The sequence below is a fragment of the Euprymna scolopes genome, chromosome 15, assembly GCF_053919585.1.
Source record: "Euprymna scolopes isolate OS-2025 chromosome 15, ASM5391958v1, whole genome shotgun sequence".
Classification (NCBI taxonomy): Eukaryota; Metazoa; Mollusca; class Cephalopoda; order Sepiida; family Sepiolidae; genus Euprymna; species Euprymna scolopes.
The window spans coordinates 99284614-99297523 of record NC_136496.1 but is presented as its reverse complement, the minus strand read 5'-3'; the positions used below and the strand labels follow the sequence as shown (position 1 = coordinate 99297523).

Below are 12910 nucleotides of genomic sequence, written 5' to 3'. Positions count from 1 at the left end.
AATGTTTTTTGACGTTCAACTTCAAAAGATCATAACTCCTTTCATAATACACTTTATTCATCGAAATAAGAAACATTAGAATCGACACATTTTTGCCAACGAGAAACAAGTTTATTTATCCCATCAACATAGAAATCCGGAGTTCTGGAAGTGATTAAGTCATTGAAGGCTGATACGAGATCATCTCGGCTTTTGGAGCATTTTTCGCGCAGAAAGTTGTCGAGATGCTTGAAAAACTGATAATCAGTAGCCGAGAGGTCTGGTAAATATTACGGATGAGGCAGTGTCTCGTAGCCCAATTCGTTCAGTTTCTGCAGGGTCAGCAACATGCGGTAGAGCGTTGTCATGGAGGAGAATTGGTCCCTTCATATTAACCAATCTCGGGCACATACGTTGGAGCCTCTGGTGCATTTCGTCAATTTGTCGGCAGTATTTCTCCGCTGTAATTGTTTCGCCCGGATTCAAGAAGCTGTAATCAATGAGACCGGCCGCAGACCAACAAACAGTCACTATAACTTTTTTTGTGTGCAATTTCGACTTTGGGGAGTGTTGTGGAGTATCTCCGGCATCCAATCACAATCCGCTCGAGAAATGGGTCGTTTTTTGTTGCGCAGAAGGAGCGTAGAAGACACCTAAAAATGCTGATTTTTTTATTATCGTTCAATTCATGCGGCACCTATTTATCCAACTTTTTGACTTCCTTATTTGCTTTAAATGGCGAACGACTGTTGAGTGGTTGACCTCGAATGCAACAGCAATTTCTCGTGTGGTTTCGCGAGGATCGGCTTTTCAACTTCGAGGCTCTTGTCACCTATGCGAAATTTCTTGAAACACCATTGTGCCACACATTCGTTAGTGGTTTCTGGACCAAACGCATCATTGATATCAAGAGCTGTCTCGGCAGTTTTTCGGCCTAGTTTGAACTGGAACAAGAAAATCGTGCGGATTTGAATTTTGTCCATGCTGTCGAAAAGCCTACAAAAAATGAATGAAGAGATTGAGAACGGTAACGATTAACACGATTCAATAGAGCGAAAAACGCGCTTCAAAATGATATATAACATGGCCATATATATATAAATTAATTCATTCAGAAATCATGCATAAAAGTAACATATGTGAGAAAACGATATTGTTTTTGCACCAACCTAATGTATTAGTTGTTGTTATACACTTTTGTTCATCTCTTTTAATTTTCTTCTTGGGTTAACCCATGAAAAACATCACAAAAATCAGTTTTAGCAGGACAACACACAAATCAAATCCTGTTATATCATAATCAGGGTTTGCTATCACTCCTGAAGAAGGATGAACCCCTGCATGGTTTCTTTTCGCCTTCTTTTACCCCTGACTAGGCGTGGCTAAGTACGATCTAGTTGGATGTCGAGGTTGACTCTCCATCAGGTCTTTCTGTTGGTCTTTTCCATTGCTTCGGGGTCCATTCTGTCGCTTTATATGTGCACTAGTCTCCTGTATATCACAAAAGGTAACCTGTTTATATATCTTCTGCCGTTCATATGGTGGTGACGATGTCATTTGGCTAAAAGAAAAGTGTATTATCTGTTCTTATACTACACATTATCTTTTCTACCATCGGTTAATGACTGAGAAATCTTTCTAGACTAAAACAATTTCTATCCCCCCCCCTCAAATTCATCGTGCTTTGGGGAATTTCTCAAATTTCTCAAATTAAACGTATGTGTTTGTCTCTGCCCTCGTAAAATGGCAAGAAAATAGGATATATATATATATATATCAGAAAAACTTACGAGGAGGAATTTAAAAATCAACGAGAGGCAAACTCCAAAACCAAATATAAATATACTTATTTATATTTTAATCCCAACCAAATGAAAAAGGTCAATACAATCACTGAGGGTGGTAGATCTTAGGATAATATATATATATATATATATATATATATATACTAGCAGGTAGACCTGAAGTTGCTCGGGATTGAATGAGGATCGACAAATGATCCACCCTTCCATAGTTTCAACAAAGAAAATAGCAGCTGTTTAAAATCAAAAAATAAAAAACAAAGTAGAGATGAGGGGAATATATATATATATATATATATATATATATATATATATATATATATATATATATAGATAGATAGATAGATAGATAGATAGATAGATATAGATATAGATATAGATATATTTATTTGTTATATATCAGAAAAAATATGCTCCTTCTGGTCGCAAATAATTGTTCATAGTAAGAATCTGTCCAGGTTCGGGTATTTTTCTAGTACTTAACTAACTAAAAATATATATTGACACGAAAATAGTTGTATTCATGTGATTTCCCAAATATGATTTTGAAATGTCATGGTAGCCGTGTTGTCTGTGGTTTGGCATATATTAAAAGTTCATCCTGTCCTTTACAGTGAGCATGCGCAAGACATGTTGACCTCGTTCTTTGACTTACAAAACAAGCTTGTCATCTGGTTTTCAAATATATGGTCTACATACTAATTATTGTTCTCGCACAGAATAAAACATAAAACAGAGAAACTATTTTTTTTTCTTTTTAAAGGGGAATAATTTGACCATTCGAAAAGGGACAGGTGCTCTCATTTATAAACGACACAAAACAAATACACTATTTAGTTACTACTAAGAAAAAACTATAATAAAAGGAAGTAAAAAAAATCGTTAAATCCTGAAGCCAGCAGTAACAGAGCGCGGACATAAACCTAAACGTAGATTCCATGATCAAAACTTCTTTCTAAGAACTGCAGACCTGTGGAACTTTCTTCCGTTTACTTGCTTTCCAGCTGACTACAATATGGCCGTCTTCAAGTTCAATGTAAATAAGTTCTTGATGAGCCATTCTCCTTAATCCAATTTATCAAATTTACACTTTTAACGATTACTACGATGTTGTCCTTTTGACCACTGTATACTCTTTAACCCTTTTCCTCGAGTGACCTCTGGGCCTTGATAAGTGGTGTTTCCTTTGTAAAAAAAATTGTTAGTGTTTACTGCGGATAGTTTCAACAGGAGTTTCTGCTAACGTTTGAACCGTCATTGTGACTACAGATTCACATATATCTTTAGAGATATGTTTCTGAATTGTTGAGACGATGATTGATAATTAATAATTGTTTTTGATTGCGAAAATAACACTCAAAATAATCCAAATAATACGATAGTCGTTCAAAAAGTAAGGCCTCCAATTTTTTCTTTTTTTTTTACTCAAAAACTAAAATGTTGAAAAGCTACGAAGACGGGGGTGGTGCCATTAAAACGAGCGACCTTTTCTGCTCTAAAATTTATTTTTCTACTTAGTCACCACCATTCTCAATGCATTTTTGCCAGCCTCGATTGCATAATTTGATGCCTCGATTGCATAATTTGATGCCTCGGTTGTAAAAGTTCAGAACGCGCGTTGTCACACACATCTCTGTTGTCACCCTGAAATAGACTAACCCATCTTCTACCTATACTGACATCAACTGCATCGGCTTCGTAAACGTTTAACAGGCGCCGGTGAATATTCATCAGTAAAAAAAAATTCTGCGTGGAGGAATTCAATGACGCAATTCTGTTTCTGACGCACGCACTTCTTTCACAGTGATTGCTTTATTTGAGTTTTATACCGTCAATATCTGCAACAGAGAGATGAAACTTTTAAACTATGAATGCATAAGTTCAGTCATCATAACAATGTAATTTGCAATCCACTTTGATCCATTCGGATGAAATAAAAAATAGGAGATATTACTGTTGGGACGTACCCTGTAGAAATCTTTTGCACTTGGGAGCTATTTCAGTTTTAAATGGATAGTTGGTTTGACCTAAATATCATTTCCTAGTTTAACGGAACTTGAGCAATGGTTGAGTGGATTGAATAAGTGAAAATTTTTTGCGACATACCTGGGGGGGGGCTTAATCGTGCCATTCCTTTGTCTAACGGAGGCAGAGTTCACAGTTTACCAATGATCGACCAAAAAAGAACAATACGAATTAAGGAAACATTATTCACAGCCTTTTCTAATAATAGATTCATGGCGTATAAGAAGTTAGAGGCACGTGTGTTGCGTTTGTTGTCTGTTGAAGAGTATTTCGTGGGTTTTCTTATTAAAGTCGCTTCAGACAATGCATGAAGCCACTTGATGCAAGGCGCCCAAACGAACGAAAGATGGTTAAGTTGCATGATAACAAAAGTGGAAAGGAACGTATACCTCCTCACTCACTTAAAACAGAGGTATGAAGAAGTCTAGCTGATTTATAGTTTTGACCGAAACATGCCAGCAAATGTGCAGCCAAAAACTGTGTGTATAAATAAACTTATTTATGCCTAACATACATGTGTTTGTTCGTTGATCCGGTTTTACCATCTCCGTTTGAAACACCTTTTTTTGGTTTTATTTGTTTGCGTGACTCACGGTATCCACAGACGAAAGGCCATTGTCTATGTCATTTGTACCAGAGCTTCTCGGCTAGGAATTTTTATCCTGGGACCCCAAAATCAACAGAGATTAGACCATTCCTGTAATGATCCGGTTCCTGTTGATTTTTCGATGGGAGTTTAGTTCTGTGCAGTTCTAGGAGGTCCACCCTCCCAGGCTTTGTCTTCTCTTTGAGAAGGAGTTAGTTTATTGCTAATCGCCTGAGGTCCCCTCGTCGGGAAATGCCGACGGGACTGCAGGCACTTTTTGCAGGTCAGAGTGCCCCCTCCTCGGGGGCGCTGACTTCTCAATCCTACTTTTCGACCGTGGTGTCTAAGTTCTTGCGGTGGGACAGAACTAAATAGCATCATCAACGTGAACGTCTCACCTGCTCGTGTGTGTGTGTGTGTGTGTGTGTGTGTGTGTGTGTGTGTGTGTGTGTGTGTGTGTGTGTGTGTGCAAAAGAAAATTGAAAGATTACAACGCTAAGAAGGCAGCTGGAAAAATGTCAATTTTTTTAACGTTTTATAACTGGTTATTATCCTAATTATTACTTTTTATTTGTTGCAGTCACATCCGAAAAGGGGCTGACCGTTGTGGAAAGCACTGACGGAAAGAAATCTGAAGCGGCTCCCAGAGTTGCTGATAACACCGAATCCGCCTCTCTCTAAACAGCCTTCCAATATTGGAATTTGGAATGTCCTCCGCTGTGGTGGCGATGTTTTCCTTTTTTTTCTTTTCTTTCTTTGCAACCCATACCCAATCTTTTGTTTTAATATACCCTCAACTATCTCCACACACAATGAAAACAAGTATAAATATATTAATAAATAAATAAAATTTGCAAAATGCTTTAACACGATATTTTGAAAGAAAAAAATTAAAATAATAATTTTTAAAAAAATACAAAACCAAAAAAAAAAAAACAGAAATGAGGTATACCGACAATAGTTAAATACAAAAAGATTTTTTCAAAAACTATTAATTATTTTTTTCTAATATTTAAAAAAAAAGGATTTTATGAGTCAGACATTTAAAAAGATGTCAGATATTTTAAAGAATGCTAGACATTTTTAAAAATGCCAGATATTTTAAAAGATTCCAGACATTTTAAAAGATGTAAATTTTAAAATATGTCAAACATATAAAAAAAATGTCGAACATTTTTAAATATGTATACCAGCTAGTCAGCAGTTAACCCTTATTTTTCTGAAATGTCCCAGCATTTATTGCGAGCTTTTATCAAACAAATTACAATGAACAAAAAATTAAACACAATGTATTATCAATCAAAAACTGAACTCTTTTTATTGATTCACATGAATAAATCAGTTATTAAACAATAATAACGGTTAAAATTGATCGAACGCTTACATGTATTAAAGATTGACTTGCCTCCTCTGCTTATAAGCCGATGATATTTGAATCTATGGTATCCTTAATGGATTTTTCCTTTAGAGGTCAACAGAAATTTTTTATACGTACATGTGCTTTGAACAACAAATATATTTTCTGACACACACACACACACACACACACACACACACACATATATATATATATATATATATATATATATATATATATATATATATATATATATGAAACATACAATGAATATGATATCTATCCGCCAATTAAGAAATGATTCCTAAAATGTGAAAGACTTCTATATTAGTCACCTTTCAAACGTTGCGTTTCATTGTGGGACTTTTTCAGAGTTTATGGCTAGAAAAAAAGTCTTAAATGACGCATAACTTTAGAGATGGGCTAACATTTTTATGTAAAGTTTTTCAAATTTTCTAAACATTGTTTTTATCCTTTCTATAATACATACACGTATATAAAAATGCACACACACACACACACACACACACACGTTTATATATATATATATATATATATATATATATATATATATTACTCTCTCAGACCTCTGTTTCGTTGTTTCAAGACTCATCAGTGTGAATGTATGCATATATGTATGCATATATATGCATATATATATGTATACATGTATATATATGCATATATACATATGTATATTAATATGTATATATACGTGCATATATATAACGTATTCACATTCATCAATATTTATGAATACCTTTTATGTGCCTGTTTTTAATACTACTCGAAAATCTTCCAATTTGGTACTGTCCTTTATATACAAATATATATTCAATTCTTTTTCATTTATTATTATTATTATTATTATTATTGTTATTGTTATTTTTATCATTATTGATATATTATATATTCTTGTTATACATACATATGTGTGCGTGTGCGTGTGCGTGTGCGTGTGCGTGTGCGCGTGTGTGTGTGTGTGTGTGTGTGTGTGTGTGTGTGTGTGTGTGTGTGTGTGTGTGTGTGTGTGTGTGTGTGTGTGTGTGTGTGTGTTTATACAAACATTATTGGTTACATATGTGCAGACATATTCAGTGGAATCTTAATTCAAGGAGACCACCTTATCAGACCAAAAAAAATAAATAAAACGATATTCTGCTCTGAGAACCAATCTATACAACCATTATATGCATATATATATATATATATATATATATATATATATATATATATATATATATGAAAAATACGTAGCATGAATCCACTGCCCAAAATGATTTTATAGAGAATCCATATCGACAATGTTAAACAAACGACAACAACAAAAAACAAAATGGTTTCTCTCATACAATCGCATAACATCGTTGTCTTCTCACAAAATAATGCAATAAGAGAAAAGACACTCATATTTTTAATATCTACAAAAGTATATTTGTAAGGAATTTTTTTTCCTTTTGTTAATTTTTCTTTTTTTCGGTAATTTGATACGAAATGACTTTTTATTTTATTTTATTGATGCCTGACCTTTACATTCTATATCAAGGCAGTATTATATATATATATATGTGTGTGTGTGTGTGTGTGTGTGTGTGTGTGTGTGTGTGTGTGTAAGAATACCAGTATAGTTACATTCCATGATCCTAATATTTATTTTTAATGCAAAACAGATCCTCCAGCATGCTAAATTTCGGTACATTTTTTACGGGTCCGTTATGCAGAAACAAACGGTTATTATTATGTCAACGCCCTCTCTTTTCGTGCATATACTTTACAGAAAAATTTAAAATTCTTTGCTTAGATTTAAAAAAATGCACGACAATATAATGCTCTAAGAAGAAAAATTCATAGAAGACTCAACATCGAGTTAGTTATCTTCGTTCATATTCTTTTTACAACATTATATTGTCGTGCATTTTTTTCTATCCAAGCAAAGAATTGCAATTTTTTTCTGAAAAGCACATGCACGAAAAGAGAGGGTATTGACATAATAATAACCGTTTGTTTCTGCATAACGAAACGGATCTGTAACAAATGTACCGAAATTTTAACATGCTGGAGGATCTGTTTTGCATGAAAAATAAATATTTGGATCTTGGAATCTAACTATACTGTTATTCTTTTATGTATGCTTTATTGAGATTCTAATTAAAATGGATATGTATACGTAAAGAGTGAAACATAATTGAAAAACATATTTTACCAAAACAACATATATGAATATGTGTGTATATATATATATATATATAATGAAGTGGGATATATATATATATATATATATATATATATATATATAAATGAATTGGGATATATATATATATATATATGCACACATATAATGTATTAAGATGGCTGAATTTAATATACTATAATGACTCTTCAAAATGCGAGCATTTAATCTGGCAATAGAAACCCACCTCCAGATTGGATAAAGGTTTTTAGACAAAACTCTCGTTATGTTCTACTCCTAAGTCAGGGGAAACCCTTAATTTTTACATGAGTCTTCATTGTATCGAATTACCCTTTTCTTTCTTTCTTTCTTTCTTTCTTTCTCTCTCTCTCTCTCTCCATCTCTTTCTCTTCCTTTCTTTCTTACTTACTCTATCTTTGAGATCAACAGAATTTTATACATATATGAAAGATAATTATATATTATTTCGCTATTTTTATTATTGGTTTTTTGTTTGCTTTTATCAAAATATATGAAAAATATCTCCCGTCTGTATTTTCTTCGTATTTTATTTTCTGTCTTTTAATGCATGTTCCTTCTTTCTTTTTTGCATTTTTCTTGTTTTCCTTCTCTTTTATTCTTTCTTTTTCTCTCTGCCTTTTTTCTTTCTTTCTTTCTTTCCATTTTCATCTTTTTTCTTTTTAGCACGTTGTCACTATTTCTTCTTCTTCTTTTCTTCTTCTTCTTCTTCTTCTTCTTCTTTACCAACCTCTTCACAAGAGGCGAGCGTGACACAAAGTCGATCTTATATGTAGGGCAACCCTTGAACACGACAAGAATACCAAGGTCGATATAGAACAGTTTATTAAATTTCCTAATCGGACACGTTGGTAAGGGTGTCTCATACGATCGGTGATCCAAACCACCTAAGGCAACTATTCCCTTCGCCGACAGGAGGTAATAATGCTTGGGGGTATATAGTGTTTTGAGGACCAAACAGAATTAACGTATCTACACAAATCGTTACTAGTGACCACTTACTGGCAATAAGAGGTGGTGTTCTCATGAATCTGAGTGACAAAAAGTCACCTCCTATTTCCAGCACTCTCTGCCTCTTTTGATAATTGCTGTAAATTATTTTGCATTATAAAACCAGCCGTTTTTATTTACTTCTCTCTAGCAATAACCTTCGATATCCTCTGGAATTTGAGTAGCGATTAGCTTCCCAAATGCCCCGGTATTCTCCGTATAAGAATAATAATAATAATAATAATAATAATAATTATTATTATTATTATTATTATTATTATTATTATTATTATTATTATATTATTATTATTATTATTATTATTATTATTATTATTATTATTATTATTATTATTATTATTATTTGCTTACTAGGAGTTTTCACGTAGGTTATCTTTAGTGATTGCTCACTGCAGTGGTTTTCCCTGGAGTCTAAATGACAACTTTTCACAAATTTCCAGTACACTCCACCTACTTTCGATAACAATTGTAAATGATTTTGTAGTCTCGCAACAGCGTCTTACCATTGGTCTTCTCTTGGATTTAGGTGGCAATAACCCTCCCCAAGGCCTTAGTACTCTGTGCACTCTTCCCGTGTAGGTCTAATTAGTCCCTCCCCTCTTAGTCTTTCCATTATTATTATTATTATTATTATTATTATTATTATTATTATTATTATTATTATTTATTGCTGCTGCTGCTGCTGCTGCTGCTGCTGAGCCGATGATAGGTTAATCCTTTCACCAACTTTGTGGTTGTCCATGTTTCATTACAAAATATCGCTATTTAAATGTACGAATATTATCGTTTAAAAATGGAATGGCCGCCTATTATATCAGACCTTATCAACGACTCCTTCCAATCTGGCTTTATTTGCTCAATGTCTATTTTTATCTCCCTCACTTTCTCTTCTTTTTCTTTTCTTTCCTTATCCTTTTTCTTGACCTTTTTACTTACCTTTCTCTTACTTCTGCATGTGTCCCCTTTTTCACATTCACAAAAAAATCAAAAAAAAGAAAAAAATCAATACTGTATCTACTCTCATTTTTATCGCTCTGATGTGAATCAACTTCTCAACCAAAATGAAGCGGCTGTTTATTTTTATGCATCTTTATTATTATTTTTGAAATAAACAACAACAAATTCCCTTCTGCCTGGCTTTTTTTTTCCTTTTCTTTTTCTCGTTTCTTTTCTTTTTCTGTTTTTTTTTTTTTTTTTTTTTTCCTTTTTAATTCTCTACTAAGGAGTCTCCGCGTATGAAGTTCAATAACAACTCGAGGATAAGGATTAACCAGATGAACGGACTATCGATCGAATGTTGAAGAATATTATGAGTTGATCGAAAATAATGAATGGTATGAATAAAGTTTCATTATTTATGAAGGTTTACGACAAGAATCTGATAATATTGAACGGCCATGTTGTAGTCTGCAAGGAAATAACCCCATGGTAATGTGTGCCACAGATGGGAACTTTTCTGCTACGAACCATTCGAGACTATATATTCAATGCCATATCCAATTCTTTCAGCTTCCGGGAACTTTAAAATGCATTCGTATTATTTGGCTTGATTATGATTTCCACAATGTTTCGGTCGATATAACCTCCGACCTTCTTCAGGTGTATCTTGTCGAATTCAGGAGTGTTTCAACGGAATTTCGAGCTGAACCCTTCATTTACTTCACGGGGTGGCGTGTTCTTGCTCCATCAGCCATGATTGGATAGAGGTCCTAAGTAATTCGCAATTGTATTTTTCGGTCACCCATACTGAGGATTGAACCTTCAATCCTCAGGAGAATATAACTTTTGCCAATTGATTTTTCCAAGTACTCTAACCACTGCGCAACGGGTCCTTCCTTCCCCAAAAATGCATATTATTATTTAACAAAAGGTTAAAAACGAAGCTTCTTTATTTATGCATAAATATGTGTGTGTGTGTCTGTAAATATATATTTTTTGTAGATATATTTTAAGAAGATTTATCAGAACTGCTCACTTTAAAAGCTCGATGAATGTTAACATCTGACAATAGAGCATATATAAGTAAACAATGATATTTTAAATTCAAAGGACCATGTCTTTATTAACATTTTTACTTGTCGAATTTAAAACAAAGTCAATGTAACTCTTGACAGTTGTTTCGCGCAGACACAAACAACCAGGAATAAAAACATAATTATCAGAATTGTTTGCTCGTGTGTAACAGAGCGCGTATGAGCGCGTGCGAAAATATCAGCAGAAGCTGTAAGATAGCTGGCTTGCAAGGATATTAGCAGCAGTAGCCGACAAAAAGCACATATGCAAATTAAGAAGTGTGCTTGAGCTTGTGCAAGAAGAAAGAGGAAACAGTAGAAGAGAAAATGTACACCACGTGATCGGGCAGAAAAAGAAACACTACCAGGTGAGATGAAGATGTGGCCTCGCAAAGAGAGACTTTTAAGCTGGCGTCGAAACGGGGAGAAAGAAATGTGGTAATAAACAACTTATATTAAAAAAAAAAAAAAAGAAAGAAAGAAAACAGAAAAGCAGATGCGAATTTATTTATTTTTCTTTGGTTCTTTTCGGCGGTGCCGGACGGCATAGAGGTGTTGCCAAGGCCGCTGGAAAAATGGTGGGATCTTTCTATCGATCCGGTAAATATCTCACTGCTGATGCTATTCTCTATCTATATAAGAGCCAGGTACGTCCAAGGATGGAATACTGTTGCCACATCTGGGCAGGAGCTGCTAGAAAGGACTTGTCCTGCCTTGATAGAGTTCAAAATAGACTTCGTAGCCTCGTAGAAGATGTCCTTTTCTCCTCCTTGCAACCTCTATCTCACAGAAGAGATGTTGCGAGTTTGTCTCTGATGTATCGTTATTTTCATGGAAAGTGTTCGACTGAACTTCAATCTATGGTCCCCCCTCGCCAAACTTTCACAAGAAACACTCGTCTAGTTGAAAACACTATCAATAATTCCCCCCACTCATTATCTGTGCCTAAACCTAAACGTAGATTCCATGAACATAGCTTCTTTCTTAGAACTGCACGCCTGTGGAATTGTCTTCCGTTTTCCTGCTTTCCGGCTGACTACAATATGGTTGTGTTCAAGTCTAAAGTAAATAAGTTCTTGATGAGCCGTTCCATATAAGTTATCAAATTTACCAAATTTTCATTACTAATGATTACTATATTGTCCAATTTCTACTGTACACTCTTTAACCCTTATCCTTGAGTGGCCTCTGGGCCTTGATAATGTGGTGATGCCTATGTAAAAAAAAAAAAAGGTCCAAGAGAGATTTGAACTATAACGGACATGGTTCGAACATAAAGACCACGATACACATAGCGCATAAGAAGATCGTTAGTTTGCTTTCGGATGAAAATCCATAAGCAAAAACAAAAACAAAAAACAATCTGAAAACCCATAGAAAACAGTTTCCCAAATGTAAACTGCCCGGTTGTCTATGAATGGAACTTCTGGTTGCTTTGGTTTTCTCTATAGAAAATATATAAAAAAGATTTTTATTTGTTTGTTTGTTTGTTTGTTTATTTGTTTGCTGACTTGCTTGAGTTTTTCCTTCCTCTCCCCCCCCCCATCCGAGAGTGATCTGATGTTTTCCGATAAGCTACATGAACAAAATATCCTGGTAATTATATATTTATTCCCGGTTGTAATTTCGCGCAAGAGCACAGAATGTTTTCTACAACTTCTACTAATAGGCACTTGCGCTTTGCAGAGACATACTTATTTGTCTCTTAAACTTCTCTTGTTTTTTTTATGTTTTAAATTTTTAGCTCTATTTTTCTCGTTATCTACTGGATATTTTTTATTAAAAAAAACTATATAATATCTGTTCCTTATTTCATTCTACACATTTTTCTTTTTAGAGTATTTAAATGTTTTCTATTTAAAGAAAGTTATTGAAAAGTTTTGGTTTCGAAAATTTTAAGATTTTTATTTGAAGACATTGCATATAATGAGA

General features: G+C 34.0%; 1 protein-coding gene across 1 annotated transcript in view; it reads left to right on the top strand.

Moving 5' to 3' along the window:
* Positions 1 to 5764, top strand: part of LOC145294032 (aquaporin AQPAe.a-like) — a 72470-nt gene extending 66706 nt beyond the window's left edge. The window contains exon 6 of the mRNA XM_080141013.1: positions 4973 to 5764. Within this exon, the coding sequence (XP_079997139.1) occupies positions 4973 to 5073 (101 nt within the window). The 3' untranslated portion in view covers positions 5074 to 5764. The remainder of the gene's footprint in view (positions 1 to 4972) is intronic.
* Positions 5765 to 12910: the final 7146 nt, after the last annotated feature.